The sequence below is a fragment of the Gallus gallus genome, chromosome 2 (assembly GCF_016699485.2).
Source record: "Gallus gallus isolate bGalGal1 chromosome 2, bGalGal1.mat.broiler.GRCg7b, whole genome shotgun sequence".
In the NCBI taxonomy this organism is placed as follows: Eukaryota; Metazoa; Chordata; class Aves; order Galliformes; family Phasianidae; genus Gallus; species Gallus gallus.
The window spans coordinates 112,549,192-112,567,778 of NC_052533.1; the positions used below are offsets into that span (position 1 = coordinate 112,549,192).

At 38.4% G+C, this 18,587-nt stretch overlaps 1 protein-coding gene across 2 annotated transcripts in view; it reads left to right on the forward strand.

Moving 5' to 3' along the window:
• The window catches only part of RAB2A (RAB2A, member RAS oncogene family), a 42,699-nt gene extending 27,963 nt beyond the window's left edge, over window positions 1-14,736 (forward strand). For both annotated transcript variants that reach the window (XM_040676473.2, NM_205228.2), the window contains 3 exons: window positions 1,099-1,210; window positions 10,815-10,883; window positions 13,105-14,736. In XM_040676473.2, coding sequence (XP_040532407.1) covers window positions 1,099-1,210; window positions 10,815-10,883; window positions 13,105-13,200 — 277 coding nt within the window. In that variant the 3' untranslated portion in view covers window positions 13,201-14,736. The remainder of the gene's footprint in view (window positions 1-1,098; window positions 1,211-10,814; window positions 10,884-13,104) is intronic.
• Window positions 14,737-18,587: the final 3,851 nt, after the last annotated feature.

An 18,587-nucleotide genomic window follows, 5' to 3' on the forward strand; every position in this document is an offset into this window, starting at 1 on the left:
TTGTCTTGACTCTAAAATTTATCTGAGCTAGCATGTAGTTGTAAAAATAAAAAGAGCTTGCTTTGCTGCAAAATAGATGCCACATTGAGTGTAACTTATGTTCAATGTATGTGTCATTAAAAGAATGGTAGCCCAGTATGATATTTCTTACTAGCATTCTGGCTGCAGATAAAATCTATGTATTTGCAAACTGTTTAATTTGAGATGGAATATCTAAGAATGGCTTTATATGTGTAATTAAGGGCAGCTTTATTTATATATTTATAAAATACTATTTATATATCAAGAAATATAGCATTATTACTGCTCAGGATTTAATATATTTAGAGGGACAAACTCTAGATGTCTGTGTTCCTAAAGAACCTTTAAAAAAGAAGAGTGAAATACTAATGTGTCCATGTGACCTAGAGAGGTGAATTTGGTATTAGTTGTCCTGTCCAATAAGGTATTCTTTGCTATTTTTGTAGTAGTTAACTTTTTTATAGACTACTTGGAAAGCAGGAAACAAGAAATTGTGTTACAGTGACTTTTAGTTCTGCTGTTAAAGGGATTGGTCAAAACTGTAATGCTAGGATTGTCAGGAGGGAATGAGTGATTTAGTTCAAAATAACTTATTTTTTGTTCTTAGGTTTTGCTCTGTTAAAAAGACCTAAATACGAAGATTTCCTGAGTAGAAAAAAAATGAACTGGAGGGTTTGGTTATCTTAATAAATGTTTTATAAAAGTCTTTTATCATTTCAGCTTTGCAGTGTGGTTTGGTAGATACTAGAAAAGTGATAATTACCTAAAATGACAATGTCTAAAGCTAACATTCCAAGGAATGGCTAGATAAGTATATTTGTATCCTTTTGTAAGGCATTTCATAAACTCTTTGATAAGATCTTTATCAGCTAGAATTAATGATCAAGTGTGATATCTGTGGCTTTTCTGTGTACTGTAAGTGCAAAGTTTAGAGTAATTCTACTTTATATGAAGGCTTGAATATATTTTTGTTTGTACATAAGTTCTGATGGGGACTGTTCACTTATAAGCATGTCTCTTAACGATGTTATTTACACAGACAGACCATGTGAGTAACTTTTTTTTATTCTATCTTAGTGATTTAGAGTCTAGACGAGAAGTCAAGAAAGAAGAAGGTGAAGCATTTGCGCGAGAGCATGGGCTTATCTTTATGGAGACATCTGCCAAAACAGCTTCCAATGTAGAGGAGGTAACTTTGCTTAACACCAGTATTTTAGTAAAACAGTTGTTTTGAGTTGCATTCTGTAGTTTGTACAGATGCTATTCCTTTAGGGTTTGGCTTTATTAACTTGAATTAACTACATTTTAATTTATAATATGAGAAAGACGTGGTCTAAATTATTACCTGATTGCACAGCACTAATTATATCGTTGAGATTCCATTACCTAATGTACTTCTTAAAAATACTCGAATAGTGAAATGAGTACACCAGTCTGTCTCAAAATCTTAAAATTGAAACTAAAATAGATTTGCTAGTCCAACGCAAGACAAGCTCTCAGTGTCCTTTACAGGTCTAACCTGTTCTTAAAGACCTTTAATATTTCACATACTCTTCAGTGTATGCTATTGCTATACTTCGGTATCTCTACTGTACAACAGTTTTCATTGTTCCCCTCCACTACCTAGCAGGAACCTTCTTTACTGCAGTTCGCACACAAAATTTTTATCTGTCCTCTGGAGAGTTGCTGAAGAGATCATTGTCTTGGTTTCCATAGTCTGTAGTATTTGAACAATGTTAGGTTTTTCATTCTTTTGCTTAGAGTAAACAACTTAAGTCCCTGAAGTTTAACATATAAAAACACCTACATCCAGAAATATGAATTTTATATCTCACCTTGATTTACTATAATTTTTTCTTGAACAGTGATTATGGTTGACATCAGCCAAAAGTTAAACACCCACTCAGTTGCTTACTCTCCACTTGCCCAATAGGCTGGGAGAGAGAATTGAAGAAACTAAAGTGAGGAAAAACTAAGGGCTTGAGATGAAGAAAGCAGTTCAATGAGTGAAGGAAGGGGCATGGAGGAGGAGTGAGAAGGTGATGGGAAGACGGTCACTCTCAACTTCCCATAAACAAACTGAGTCTCTGAGCAAAGAGATTGTTGCCCAGGGATTTGCCGAGTCTCTGAGCAACAGCTACTTTTGAAAGGCTACCCCTTGTTTTTTATTGCTGAGCATGATCATTATGTGATAGAAAATACACCTTTGGCCAGTTCAGATCAGCTGTCTGTTTGTGTCTCCCCCAGTGTCTTACCCACCCCAGGCCTAACTGCTGGGGCAGAGGGAAAAACAAAAGCTTGACATTGTGTGAAATGTTCAGCAGTAGCTAAAACATTAGTGTGTTATCATCTCTGTTTTGGTCACAAATCTAAAACACAGCAGTGTGCAGGCAGCTGTGAAGGAAATTAACTCCATCCTAGCCAGACCCAATGAACAAAGCTCCTGATGAACTGTTGGTGCTATGCAGAGCAGAAAGATTTCTTCACTTTCAGGCCCTCAATTCCTGCATCCCAGTTTTCTATCCTTGTTTACAGTAGCGTGACATAGTTCTGTTTTTCACGCTACCTAATCTGTTGCTACTTGTATCCAAAGTCATTCTAAATGCAGAATGGTTGACAACTGTCTTGGTGTATTTTAAGTAGTAAAACCTTCTCATTTTGTAATATCGTATTATTTGAAGAGTTACAAAAAGCACACTACTTTCATTTACTTCATTCTGTTTTGTTATTATATGATTCTAACATTAGCACCTTTTTCCATGATAAAAAAAAAAAAGCTTTCCAGTGGATGCATTGGCCAGTATCTAATGTGTCTATGATTATCAGGAGGAAGAGCAGCATAAAGTTACTTTTCAAATAAGTTTGAATTCTCTCTTCGTTATGATATGAATGAATGATTGTGCAATTGTACTTGCTTTCTCACTCTGGTGGAAAAGCCTTAAGATAATTTTTTGTAGTACCAGTCAAGTACATTTCTTAAATGATATTCTCAAACAACACTAGAAGAGGTAGCATGATCTAGAGTGGTTACAACTGAAAGAGCAAGATCTCAACTTCTGATTTAATAAAAGTAAATGTGAAGTAATAGTAGGCACAGGAAGTGAAAGGTGCCACTCCATGGGTGAAGGAAGAGGCCATTTAATTTTTTAGGTCAGTGTGCTTATTCTGAACTGTTCAGTATCAAAAAAATAGGAGGGAACAAGTGAATAAATAGTGTGAAATGGACAACATTAGAGGAAAGAACAAGAGGTATTCAGAACTCAGGAAGACATAGAAAGCTTCCAGTATGTGACTTCTGGACTAGAAAGAAATGACAATGTTGTGACTAGCTGAGGATGTAGAAGCTAAACAGAAAGAAAATCTGAGATAAGTCAGCTGAGCTTACCTGACTGAAATTTTAAGCAGAAAAAACTTGTGGCCATGTGTCCACAAATCTGTGCAGGATAATGGTAGAGTCTGACTGTATCTTTAAATGAACAAATTCACTTCTGTCATTGTGGGTTTGTGTCTTTGTGTTTTTTTTCTTTGCTAATCCTTCTTTCTACCACTGTGTAGCGCCCTAGTCAGTATCTAGCCACAGCAGCAGTACCATGTCCTTGTTTGGTGCTTGGATCTTAAGGCAGTTTTAAAATTTTCATTGTGTTCTGATAGGTTGTGGATGCCCCTACGTGGAGGTGTTAAAGGCCAGGCAGGACAGGGCTCTGAGCAGCCCGGTCTAATGGAAGGTGTCCCTACCTATAGCAGGGAGTTGGAACTAGGTGATCTTAAAGGTCTCTTCCAACCCAAACCACTCTACGATTCTTCAGAATTATTATCTATTAACCTGCATCTCTGATGGGAATGTTTAGCAGTGGAGAATATCAATAATATCCTGTAGCTGTTCATCTAGTCCAAGGCTGTTAGGGGAGGCTGTTTGCACAATAGGCCATTAAGTGGGAAGTAGACAGGCTTTTTCCTTCATAGCTTCTCTGGAGGTCTCTAAGAAATCAGCATGGTCACAGAGTTAAATCATCATGTATGGAGTGTGATGGGGTGGAAGTTTCTGAATTGTTAGAAGGATAGAAGGACTGGAGGGAAGTTATTATTGGACTGTCTATTGTTTGACTGCTTCCACAAGACCAGTTATGGTAGCCTCTTCAGCCATACTGTATTTGTGGGGAGTTTTTTTGGTTTTATCCACTTCTTTTTAGTTTTTCCTTATAGCCATCAAAATTGATAAAGAGCTATCAACATAACATGATATTTTTGGGTGCTCTTTCTCTTCAGTGTTTTCTGTCTACGTTAGGAATTTCTTTCTTCATAATTCTGTTGAAATAATTATTCAAATGTTTTGAAGGTGTTTTGTAATGTATGCTCTGAACATGCCTGTTGGCTTTCTTAGACCAGGATACATTGTGAAATCTGATGTGAAATATTGAACTTTCTTCTGTTATCCTGAAAATAATCTAGTATTAACTTTTAGATTTAGTTACTGTATCTGTTAGACTTCTCCTCTGTCCTATTCACAACTGCTAGACGTTGTTGTGTGTTTTCTTATAGTGTGCTCTGAGGTACCATTTGTAGAACTCGATGTCTCATTTATTTACTTTTCTCCTAAGGAATTGTTGTGATAGCTATGAGTAAGCTTTTCTGTAGTGTATGCACAGTTCTAAGTTTTAGACCTCAGGCATGTCTACGCTTGTTTTAATCAAAACATCAATTACTTTCCTACTTTACATTATAACTACACAAAATTTTATTAAAGACCTTTTTTTGTCTCATTTGCAAAAGATACTAATGCCTGTGTTGCGTTTTTCAGTAGCAGTTCAACAGCAGTATATGACTGTTAGTTTTGGTTTTATCTGAAAGTTGCAGTTCAGAGCTTGCTGAATGGTTTCTACTTGGGCAGTGTCTAACACTGGTAGAGGTAGAATAGGATCATCTGCATGAACTCGGGGTAACTGTCCAACAATACTAGCACTTGGTAGTTATCTTTTCGTCCTGAAATATCATTTATTTGAATCCATTTACGTATGCTTATTGTGAAGAGCTAAAGATTCCTAGCTGCATTTGGAAACCTGGAATAACTTCGTGTCTTCCTCTTGCACCCTGTACTGCTAGTTCAATAATGACTAACACGATCAATGTTAAGCAAAAGAGTTTTCTGGATACTGATCAAGCCAGCACCAGGCACCATTGCTGTTCAGGAGCTGATCTCATTTGAGTTAGACTTGCCTATCACTGACTCCTGGCGTGAGAATTGGTATCAGTAAGTTGTTTCCCCTGTCAATGGGATTATGTAGCCCTATGCCAAGCTTTCATCTTTGACTATTGTATTTGTTGTTCCATGTTGTCTGCACGTAAATAGAATGCATTAATGTATTAATTATTTAGGATTAAAACTGAATGGACTAACCATGTCAACTCAGTGATTACTTCAGCTACGTACAGCTGGATGGTCCTTGGACAATTTTGTTCCAGCTGTAGCTTAATTTTCTCTTCTGACAGTTTCTTTCATACTTTTGCTTAAATGGAAAATGAATATTCAAACCCCCTGTATTTTCAGCAGGGGTACTGCTCAGTCACAGATAAGGGAAGAAAGCAAGCCTTTCTAATAGTCTACAGACTGAAAATGAGAATCCCGCAGAAAGATGAAATGATTATTATCAGCTTCCAAATTAGAACTGATGTTTCCTAGAACTCCATTTTTCCTCTCTTTAAATACAGCTGCTGGTACGCACCAGCTGTTTGACCTGGTGATCTGCTTAGCAGAGATTTGGTTAATAAAATAGGAAAATTTGAGGTGTTAGTAGCTTTAATAGAAAAGCAACACATAAGATGTAATCTGATTAGAACTTGCGAAGCAGTGATTTCTTGTTTGTGAAAGATTTTTGTTTAAATTAGGTTTTACTTAAGTTGCATCAAAACCAGTATTTCTTCGAGTTCCTTGAAGCCCAAGTTCTGTGGCATTTCAGCTGTAAGAAGCTGGTTAGGACCGTGTCCCAACTCTTCTGTAAATAACAGTGGATCTGCCACAGTTCTTAGGACTTTGGGATGTAATGAGGCATTGTCAGAATAAAAAACTCTCAGCTGAGGTTTCCAGGCTTTATAGAAGAGCATGAAAAGTATTATGTGGCTTCCTGCGTGAGACATTGGATTTGCTTGATAGACTGATCCTTAGTTCTGGGGTTTTAGCTTGTGGGTTTTTTCTTTGGATGCTCCATCCTTTGTTCAACAGCAACTGCAGCACTTCCTGAGACACTTCAGGATCTAGTTAACATGCTTCTTTCCAATAAGTTTGCCAGAGATTGCACAAGCAAATTGCTGTTTTGGGTCTGTGCACCTTCACTTGAAATATAAAGCTACAGATGTACTAAGACACTTGTGTGGTGTGACTTCACTATATAGTATTTCCCTACTGCTTGATAATTAACTCCCCTGTAACCATTTCAGTGTCTCAGGCTTTCTGAAGATCATTTACTTGTGAAAAGCGTTGTCTTACTGTGTGTAAAACAGCTACTCAGAGCTTTGGGATCCCATTCTATAAAGCGGCCGTTTAGTGCCACTTACACTCTGGGATATAGAATGCCCTACTGAGTAAATCCATTTGTGGTCCATATTGTTACGCCTGCCAAATGTGTCCTTCAGTACTGGGATGATGATCTGTGTTGTATCTTACTGCTGAAGGAAGGAAATTGGGAAAGAGGAATTCTAGCTGTTGGCTGACCACAGAGGTGTGAAGGTCGTGCTTTAGAATTCATGAAACGTGTAGCACTTCAGTGTTCTTAATTTTTTTTTTAATGTTTTCTTACTATTAATAATGAATTAAAACTGATTTGTATTGAAAAGTGCTAAATTTAACTTTAGTTTAGCCACCAGAGGGCAGCATATTACATGAACTGGAAACGCAGAACCCAGTATGTATTTTAAGCAAAGCACTTTAAAGTATGAGTTTTGAAAAGTATCAGTTATTCATTTACAGGTTTTTCGTGTGTGCAGCCTGCAGATAGGTCATCAAATACTCATCATGGGAAGAGATTCCTGAGGAGGAGTGTGACATTGCACTTTGCAGCTGTGGAAACTACATCTCTTTTTAGACATTATTTGCACATCTTGTCACATCTGCCAAGTGAAAACTAAATCTGGCTGTTCCATAACATGCATTCTGGTGCCTTTATCTTACTGTTTTTCTTACGTGTATCTTAGATGTGAGAAAAAGGAGCAAGAATTCCCTTTGCTTTCAGTGTTGTTGTGTCTGTTTGTTTGTTTCTGTTTTTACCAGTAATAAACTCATTCTTCCTGGTTTTGTCTCAAGGGTAGCAAACGTACATTACTTGTTTACTTTGTCTGATAAAGTGGATGTTAAACCTGATTTAATTTTATAGTCGGTGTTTTTAGGAGTAATTTACTTTGAATTCAGTACTGTGCTGTTGGATGGTTGTTCTTCTGGGGTTTGTTTTCTAAGAAGGGTATTTTGAGACTTCTTGATCTCCTTGGCAGTATGATGTAGGAAACTCCTTATACAACTGCCTAAAGTGATGATATGCTCACGTAGTGCAACTTAAAACCGTCGTTCATTTGCTTTGTGCAAGGTGCAGGTGGCACAGCAGGCTGATCACATCTTACAGGACTCACTTTTCCCCACTTGCGCATTAATACAATTTTCCCCAGCATAATTTTACTCCCTTCAGTATTTCAGAACCCGGTTACAAGTGAACACAATAGAAAAGCGTTGTATTGAAAGAAATCACAAAATAACTTCTTCAGACCTTTTCTAAAAATGTAGAACAGGTAGTCAGGCTTAAAAGCATTGGTAGCTTTCGCAATTTAGGAAGAGTAAAACCAAGAGTTAAGCATTAAGTGTAGGTATATTCCAGAAGTTACATTGTTTTCTTTAAATTTCCTCAAAGGTAGCCAAGGTTTGTATATTTGGAAGTCTTTCATAGTCTGTTTGCAGAACTCAACTCTTCTTTCATGAGCAGTGTAAGCATAGTGTAGGGGTTTGCCATCTTTTCAAGTGACAGTGGTGTTACCAGGATGTGCAGTACAACTGCAGTAGGCTTGATAGGCAGCCAGTCTGAGTCCATGCGAGCTTCCTGGTTGAAGTCTTGTTGTGTAGAAGTGGCTCAAGTACACCTGGATCCGAATTGGCGTATGAAGTGCTACAGCTGTGTTCCTGCAGTTCCCTTCACATAGTCTAATACATCCAAACTGGATTTGAGGGGAAACTGCTCTTTTTGTGTCCATGGCTCAGTTAATCTGCAAAACAGGATAAACTGCCCATAAATAATGGAGAGTTTACAGTATACTGTACGTTCCAGATAAGAGTCAGGACGTGCAATATCAAAAGAGATTTTTAGAAGAAGCCAATTAGACAGAGTTCACCTTCTTGTCCTTGCTAATTGGGACACTAGCATACAGTGCCAGCATCTGATAGAATATTCTTAAAGTGACCGGAGTGCTTTTTTAGCTGGATTGTCAGGTGGTTATTTCAAGTCCACTTTTACTTTGAAACATGAGCTTCCTTAAAATACATGGATGCAAAAACCAAATGGATGTCTCAGGGGATGCCAGTCTTTTCATGACTGATTAGTAATTTTTCAGAATCCATGCTAACTGAAAAAAAAGAAAACAAGAAGTAGATTTATTAGTTGCTATAGTCTTGTGAAACCATTGTTTGCAAATAGGAATTGCTTAAATGTGGCCCAGTATAGCTTGGCCTTTTGCCATGCAGGTACTGCTACGTGCTGTTTTAACACAAATATTTGGCAAGCCTGAATCACAGAAATTTGGTAACCAGTGATAACTTTCCCAGATGATTGAAATGATAGGATTGAGATAAAATGAATATTTTGATTTTTTTTTTTTTTTTTCCTTCAGACCAAGACTTTCTCAGGAAATGCATTTAAATGTTAAAATACACCATCTGTACTGGACTCAGTGTGCTTTTTTCTTTTTGCTTTGTACAGCTCTTGTATAATAACTGTGTTGAATGGGGGCTGACCTGGGTGGCCCGAGTGTTGTTAAATCACTCTGTCCTTCTCCATGGGCTTTATCATTTTTGTGAGGATAGGTGCGTTGTTGCAGTGATGTGTTCTTGAATGTAGCACCCAGAAGATACCTTATTTTCTGTTGTTTGGAGTTTGTAACCCAATAAATTTCTAGGTGGAGGGTCTAAAGCAATTTTTATAGATGTCATTTAACGCTTGAGAAATAAATTCCAAGAGCCTAAGTATACTTAGCCAGCACTAGTTCTGTAATTGTTAGATGTGCCAATTGTTAAGTGCTTGTTTACATGAAGTTATCATAACGTATTTTTAAGACTCCAAGTTCTGTTTAATGCCCTTTTGAATCGGCAGTGAGCAAGCATCCTCAGATCCCAGCTGTGAGTTTCCAAAGTTCTTGGCATATGCCTTTCAACAGGGCCGTGTATGAGGCTGTTACAATAATTAGTGTGCTATCAGAAGCCAAGATAAGGTTGAATTTTTTCTCTCACATTGAGAACTTCAGTTTCTGAGAAATTTGAATCAATTCATAGCTGGCTGGAAGCCAATTTTTTCTCCTCAACTCTAACGCATGTTTGAAAAACGAACTCACTTCCTAAGTGCCTTGTGAATCTGCAATGATTAATTCTTCTCATTATTTTGCTGCAAATTCTCATGACCCTCTGTGATGATTCGATCACCCACTTAGAGTTTATGCATATTCATATCTTTCTGCTCCTGCCGCAGTCGTTCAAGTCTCCTTCACTGGCTGTGGTGTGTGCTTGGTGCAGTAATTGAGCTGCAGTAGATTGATTACTCTGGGGAGCTGTAAGGCCTTTAAAGGTGAAAACATATCAGTCCTGTTAATTAGGAAACAAAGCTCTGGTGGCAAGTTCAGCAGTCAAATGCTTCCAGTGTAGACATGAGGAAAGGTATGATTTGTTCCTCTCCATGAACCCTGTTTACTTTTTTATATTTGAATTGGATCTGTATTTGCTGTAACAGGCCTGTGCAGAAGATAGCATACCTTGTATGATGGTATAGGGATGGTATTTTAAAATAAAAATAACTGTATATTTGGTATTCCTTGCCATTATTAGCTGCTCTTAATCACCTCTTAAATTATACATTGTCTTAGGCATTATTTGACCTATAAAGTTAAATGTGGGATGAAAAATGGAATCGTTGGTCTTAAACTTTAACCAAAGCCATCTATATCACTCAATTCTTTCAGACCCAGTATCGAAGTCTTTTCTCTGAATTAACATAATAGATTTTCAGAGATCATAATAAAATTTTGGGTCTTTCTATTATGAAGATGAATACTGCACCATGTGCAAGATTAATTAAAGAGAATACGTTCTTAAAATTAGGTGAATATTAAATGATAGCATAAGGTTTCATCCAGCAGACAGCATCCTTACATCATCATTGTAAGTACCCTGTGGTTTTATGTTGCTAAGCACTCTAATCTAGAGTGGCCTATTACAAAGATATTAAGGGTAGGGGAAACCATCTGCCACACAATCTATCCATAAGGGTCAGAAATAAATAATTTAAAAGTAATTTGTATATCTTTTTTTCCCCCCTGTAATTACTGGACAACAGATTGTAGAATATAGTTGTTATGAACAGGCTACTGTTTTTGTAAACAGCATATGATCTGTTGCTACGTCAGGGTAGGTTACAGGAGGCTGTTGGCATACCTGTTCTCAGGTCAGAAGAAAAGGTCTTAGTGAATAAAATATACATGAGATGGACTGCAGTTAGAGTATCTTAAGCCAGGATATCACATTCACTGGTCTACTGTTTTTTTTCTTTCTGTTGTAGGCATTTATTAACACTGCAAAGGAGATCTACGAGAAAATCCAGGAAGGAGTTTTTGACATAAATAATGAGGTAACTTTTAAGTACTCTAAACGTGTGGGCTTTTTTTTCTTTTTTAAGGTACAAAATTCACCTTCCTTAGAATGCTGGACAGTAAAATATTTGTCTATTCCATTTGGATACAGAATTGTCTGCTATTGTGATAAAAATGGATTAAAATAAGTGACCCTATCCATCCATGAAGCATCACAAAATAATATAAATCCCCAAAAGAGAAGAAAATCCACTTTCATCCACTTCTCCATATGGTGTCATCTGTTTTCAAAGATAATTTTCCACTATGTAAATGGAGGACCATGTTGATATGCCAGATGCACTCCATGAGCTGTCCAGTGTAGGGGAGGGATTGCTTTGAGAGTTACATAAAAGACTTTTGAAATGTTCCTGGTTTAGGTGGCTGGATTCTGTAGGGAATAAAAGATTAGCCATTTTGTCTATGCACATTACTTAAATTACAGATTATCAGGGCTGGTCTCTTTGGCTTGTTTTGTGGGGGCTGTGGCATGGAGCAGGGAACATTTCTGTAATGCAAGAGCCGGGAAAGCCCTATAATCTCCCTTAAATGTTGAAATGACAGCACTTGAAAATGTTGAGCAGCCACAAGATAGGTTTGTGCCTGTAGAAAAAGCAAGCTGAAATCCAGAGTTAGTGGAAATAAGTATCCGTTAGGATCATACAAATTCCCAGATAGAATTTACGTGAAAAGTAACACCACACAGAACAGTTCAGCTTTGGCAGCGCTGTGTGATCAGTCAGCTCTGGTGCACAAGTTTTTTGCCCCATGTCTCTAAACGTCATTGCTAAGATGCTTAGTAAAAGCACATGTGGAAATCTGTACTGCTTCTCTGTCCTGTGCGTTCTCTGCTCAGGACTGTCAGTTTTGACACGTCTCTCTAGTCTGATGGTCCTTGCAGAGGTGTTCAGAGAGCAGTGAAGAAACTGTCAGGACTCAAACTCACCTCTTTCTGCTCAGTGTAGAGCTCAACATAAGAGCTCAACAGCTTTGAGCAATAAAAATACTGCTCTTCTGATTTTATAGAAGTGATGAGAAACTTCAGTAGTATGAAGTATTTGCATTGAGAAACTTGTAGCTAAGTAAGAGTACAGCAGTAATCATTCAGACACTAATTCTGACTGAAAAGTGTGGGTGTGCATGTATGGGGTTTCGGCAAAACACCTTTTAAGTTCAGTTCAGTGATGAAAAAGTTAAAATTGCCTTTAACGTTTTATAAGGAAAATACGCACAGTACAATATAAATTGGACAGTAATCGGTGTCTGAAAAAGCATGCTCATTCTATCTGTCGAGTTTCATATAGTAGCTGATTGCTTTACTGTGCCTTATGGAGCTTTGATTGCAATATGCTGTCAAGAGCCAACAGTCCGTGCTATTTCTTTGGCTTTGTGCCAGGTCTGGCTCCTTGATTCCTCAAGAAGTTGCTACCAGCCCAGAGGGGGCAAAACCAATGAGCCATAGGGCATGCTTTTTATTAAAGAGGAGTCAAAGAGCGAAAAGAAACCACATCAGCTGCTGTCAATACTGAGCTAGTGCCAGAAACCCCAAGGCTACTACTGTTGCAGAACAACTGCCAAGCACTATAAATCTGAGATTTACTGTGACGCAAAGTTTCCTTAAGAGCTTAATTTCTGAAGCTACTGTATTACTTTGCTCAAAGTGCTGTATTTTTAGGTAAAATCCACTTGAGGGAGTGAGGGTTAAGATATAAGTGTGATTTTGATGAATGAAAGAGCTACGCTGTGTGTGGGTTCTTGGCAAGTAGCCACGTCTTTCGGGATCATAGAAATTATTGATGACACAGAACACTCGTATGCCCTTAGCCCGTACAGCTGATTCAACACAGAAGGAAATGCTGCCTAGAGAGGAAAAGTTTTATACTGAACTATTAAACTAATGGAGGTTTTGGTGAGAGGGGGGAGGTTGCATGTTCCTGGCAAATGCTAGGTATTTTTAAAGCCTTACACCATGCAGTATTCACGTGTGATTCTTACTGTGTTTTCATGCTAGGTGCTTAAGGTACAGAGTCTAACGTGATTATAAAAATATAAATGAGAAGGAAAGAAACTTCCTTTAAATTATATTTAATTGTTGCTAAGCAGAAAACAAAAAACAAACAAAAAAACATTGCTGTATTTACTGTGTGTTTTAGGAGAAAAACTTTTCAGGTATATTTAGTGTTGTGCAATAATTATACCGTGTATTAAACTTCATTTCAGGCAAATGGCATAAAAATTGGCCCTCAACATGCTGCTACTAACGCAACACTTGCAGGCAATCAGGGAGGACAACAAGCTGGTGGAGGCTGCTGTTGAGCCCGTTTTTACTTTCTAGCTGCCTAGATGGGGCCTACTAACTTGTTTGTTCACCCTTCCCTCCCTCCCCCTGCCCCGCTCGCCTCCACTGCAATTCAACTGAGACATGAAACTTGTAAGTTGGTTTCCTGTTGCAGAAGACGACTTTATCCTTCAAACTCTTGTATAACTTTGAATAAATGGTTAATGTTCACTTAAAGACAGATTTTGGAGATTGTATTCATATCTATTTACATTTAATTTCTAGGTCAATTGATGTGATTATTTTTGTTAAATGTTGTCTTGTGCCCTTGACTACGAACTGAATTGTATTAAACACTACAAAGTCATCTGAGTATTTTAATCGATTTGTGTAGTTAGGTTTCCCAGTTCCTGAGGTTACCTAATGTTTAATATTGTAGAGCTGTCCTCAAGTTTTTTGTCGATTTTCAAGGCTATAAAGAGAAGCGGAAGGACTCTTTTAATTCTGTATTTATCACTTTCTGTATATATAGTTTAATAACCTGCTTGGGTGTACTTGCCAAGCTAGAATTCTTTAATGCATTTGCATAAATTCTATACTACTTAGAGCTTGAAAACTACAGAAGCATTAATAGAAATTGCTTGGACGCTAAATTTTAAGCCTTTTTGACATTGTTAGCATGTTCATCCTCCCCTGTCATTATCCTGAAGTCCAAGAAAAAACGCTTAATGTATATTACTAGAGGCTACATACGTGCTATCTATTTTAATGCCAAATGTTTGCTGTTTGTCCACAATTTCCACAGCACCTCTTCAGAAATGGATTAGCTGTTTGCCTTAACGAATACTATAGGTAAAAACAGAGTGTGAATGAAAAGTAGAGGAGGAGTTGATAAACCGAAAATGGCACATTATAAAAAGGTTAATCTTTTCTTAATGCTTTCTCTTGTTTACCACTTGATTTCTAGGTATATTTTTCATGCAAGGACAGTTTTTTCAACCTAAATGTACAGTGGTTGTGTAAAGTTTTCTTTTAGTGACAACTTGTAATCCTAAATATATGGTAAGCATCTTGTCTATTGTGAAGAGGGTGTGAAAATAAAACCTGCCGGTTTGGAAATCTTGATGAAAATCAAATGCTTTGGAAATGCTTTGGCACTTGTTATGGTGGGGAGGAGCAGGGGGGGTGTTTTGCCTCACATGAAAGGGTTGCAACAGTACAAAACAAAATCCTGTGTTTAATTGTTTCTTTGTTGAAGTACAGAATATTCATGTCACCTTTCCTACAAATGATGGAGCAACAGTTTCCACCTCATCCTGTTCATATATACTGCAGATCAAAGGGTGACAGTAATGGTAGGCCATGCTTCATGTATCTAAAGGAAAATAAAATGACCGCAGAACTTTTGTCTTACTGGACCAATTCTGACTGCACCACAACACTGGGGGACGTGGATCCTCACGTCATCCGTTCTAATTGTGAAAACTGAAACATCAAAATGAATAAATTCCAGTCTGATAGGTGTAACACAGCAATGGTTCTGAGATTAAATAAAGTTTAAACAATGTGTGAAACCTTCTGTTTGTATACTGGGGGGAAGGGACGACCACTAAGGATTTGTTAGTTGCTGACTCAGATATTTCTTGCGTGCATAGTTGTGTTCACTCTCTGCCCCGTCAGCCATTAGCTATTTAGTATGGAGTTGGATTCATAAAACACGAACACTGCTTCAATTAAGTTTGAAAAGTATTGCATGAGAGTAAGACCATAGGGCTGAGTTGGTCCTCCCAAGGAGAAATGAACAAACGAGAATACTTGCTTGAATTATCTGCTTGAGGATTTGGGGAAATGGCAGCACTTCAGAACTTAGTTGCTTAAGAGAACTTGGGAGAAGAGTATTCTCTTCTGTAGCAGCCTCAGCTGTGTGACAAATGGCAATACATAAAAACTGTCACTGTTAAGAAAGCAAAGTAGGGGAATTAGTGCCATAATCAAGAACAAAAATGCATGCTGTTTTTAAGTGATGATGACTTAAAGCTGGGATACTAAGCCAAAGCTGCTTCCACCTCCTCATTAATGAACGTATAAAAGACATAGAACTGACCAGGAGTCTAGCTCTGTGTTCTTCTTCTGTTTGGGGATGAGGGAACAGGGGAATGTACTGTAACTTATTACTGCTGCACGTGTATATTGATTTTGATCCTGTTTTACATGCTCGTTTTATACTGCGCGTTATGTTAGGGGTCTGGGCCTTTCAAAGAGGAGCTTAGGACAGAACTGAAGGTTCCTCGTGCTCTGGCTGCCTTTTTGTCACAAGCCTTGTGCACACATAACCCTTCTGCTTCCTATCAGATGTCTGTATATTTCTGTGGGGTTTGAGAAGCCGTTGATCCTGTTTCATCATAGTAGAATTTGAAAATTATATAGCACAGAATTGAGCAAGATTTAGTTGTACAGCACATGCTTTACAGAGTCATTGCTGCAGGTTTCAGTTTTGTTTGTAGATGAGTGACTGATAACTAGCTTTCATGTGACATGCCACTTCTTCTATTGATTGCATTTTCATAACCGAGAAATGAAATATTTCATTGCTCCCCAGCAGCTTGTACAGCTGTAACATATGATTTTTCAGTGTTGATAGTAGTCCTAGCAAGACAGTTTCCCTGTAGTCACAATTTACCATATGGTATAAACTGTAGTTAACTTAGGAGTAAATTTGGAGTGACACATCCTGTAAGCACGGCTTAAAACTCATCTCTCCTATTTCTACTTAAAATGAGAAGCCCTGGGAATTTTGGCGGTTGTTTTAGAGTGATTCAACTCCCCTTCAGTCTTCTACCTCTGTGTTTCTGTTGATTCCAATCATTCTGATTTATTGTGCAAAATCCAACTCAGTGCTGACTTAAGGTAAATGACTGCCAAAATACTCACTGCTAAGTTAAAACAGTGAGAGGCTGTCCGAAGGCCCCAGCAGGCAGTGCTCCGGCAGCATCTCCCTGCTGTTACGTTATGCTCTTTGTAATACTTGGTTCATTCTTTGTTGAATAGTTGGAGAGCCTTCGACTGCAATACTTCTATTTTGTGGGGTTTTTCAGAGAGCTGCAGTTTAAGCTAAGGGGCGTATCTTTAACTGAGGAGAATTGTTTCTGCCTCAAGAGTCTGTGCATTACAAAGCTAAACCTGTTCCTGGGTTGAGAGAAGAGGGAGACAAGCTCTTAGCAGGTTTTCAGCTGCAGTTAAACTAATTTTGAATGAGAAAGATATGTGTTAAAAATAAATTCAAGTTTTGGCATTAAAGGACTTAATAATTGTGAATGACAGCACCCCAACATCACTTGCCGCTATTGTTATCTATAGGATGTTGCTTTTGCAGCTGCTGATTGTCCTACAGCTTTCTTGCTTTTTTCTCCTCAGCCAAGTTTCTCTCATGTTTACCTCTTTTTGGCTTATCTGTTTTGTCTCATCTCTTTGGATACTCTTTCATCCATATTGGAATCTAGTGAGTAAAGTGCTGATCTCTGTGTTTGCTGCTCCACATCCTTTACATTCACACCTAAGGGAATTTGCCCCAAATGGGGATTTTTGGGGGAGGGAAGGGATATGCTCAGTTGCTGCATGACTTGAAATCACGAGGAAAGTATTGCATAGGCTCTCTTACACATTGCACGTGTTCCTTGTGTACTGTTCTTTGTGGGAAGGGGAATAATCTGCCTATTCCTTTTCTACTATTGAGTGGAAGGAGAAAGGGGAGAAAGAAGGCGGCTAATGGGTTTTATTTGGAGCTCTTAATAAATTTGCTTGCTGATGCCACGCTTAGGATTTGTATACTCTTAATGCTCTTTTCCCTCATGTATGCTGCTCTTTTTCTGCCATATTACTGCAGTGTGACTTTAACAGCGTACAGCGGTGATTTATTTTAATATGGTACTGAAATCTCCATTTGTAAATAATCCAGCCTGCTGCTGTGTAAGTAGCTGATGAAATGTCTTTACTGGGTCTGCTGCGTATGAAAGAAACCACAACATTAGGCAATAAAAACTACTAACAGAATGTTACAAAACCAAGACCGTGACAAAAAAGCAGCATGTTTTGGATCTATCATTTTTATTCTTGGGACAGATTTTATTATTTTTGGAACTATTACAAGCCCTATGTTAAATATTGTGGATGACAAGAGGAAACAGACTCTTGGCAAACATGGAAAACCAATTACAGCGTATTACCGTATTCCCCTTCCAATAAAGGAGGGGCTAAACCAAAAGTTTATTCTTTGCTTAGCAGCTGGGGAAAAAAATGCTCCGGCGTTAAGAGTGGTTTGAGGAAAGAGACTGTTACTGCAGCACTCTCACTGCAGGCAGTCCCAGCTGCAGAAGGCAGTTCTATCCCAGTCTAAAGAAGCATGCTGTTGTCACGGGAGCTCTGATTATAGAAATCGCTATTGATACTATCAGGTATACTGCTCGCGTATGGATATAATAACAGTGATCCCATGTTTGGATGCAGTCTTCAGTACTGCAAATCTTGTCATTGTGCTGTTTCTGAAAACTTCTCTTGACAGCTCAACAGGAATGTGTACCTGATGCTCAGATCTAACTGCTGCATCACAGGGCTCTGTGTGATGCAGAAGCATAAGGGGTAGTGAAGACCAACCCTAAATTTTACAGAGGCCAGGGTGCAACAAAGCATGCACATCCATTCAGACTGCCTTCCCAAGGAGCAGCTCTTGTAGAACTGACCACAACGGCATGAATGTAAAAGAAGGAGGGCAGCAACATGCATTTGTGCTGGTCCTTGGAGCAAAAGTATGATTTAAAGGTTTCTTCTTTAAGGATTCAGATATAAAAGTTTGTATTGGGTACAATTTTGATGTTTAGTGTAAACTATCACAGGATCCCATTAGCCTGTCTTTAGTGAAGCTCTATACTACGTATCAAACTAACTGGAAGTTTACTCTTTCTGGACTCAGGCATATAATGCAGGGAGGAAAGAAAATCTGAGTCAACGGGTCAGTCAGGAGAGACCGGGATGCCTCAAACAGCGGTTAATTGGGGTGTAAAGCTGCCCAAGTTGCAATACTTAAGGGAACTTCACACTTTCTGATTGTGACTTGGGAAGATATTTCCAGATGCAGGAAATGTTTGAAGTAACATCATTTACAGGATGGTTAGATGCTCGGGGTTCCCATGTCAAACAGTGTGCATGGAGTTGCTTGCTGTTCTCCCAGTAAGGTTGGCAGAGGGAGAAGGGAGGCTCCCAGTGTTACCCAGCAGTTGGGCGCTGCCACCAGTGTTGCAAGTATTGCTGCTGTGTATCTGCAGCATGGGGCTGCTATGGCAAGGTGAGCAAGGGGCAGGCAACACTTAGTAATGGTGGGACCAAGGGATGGAAAAGCCCTGATCTGAAGTCAGGCTTGTGGAGAAGTAGT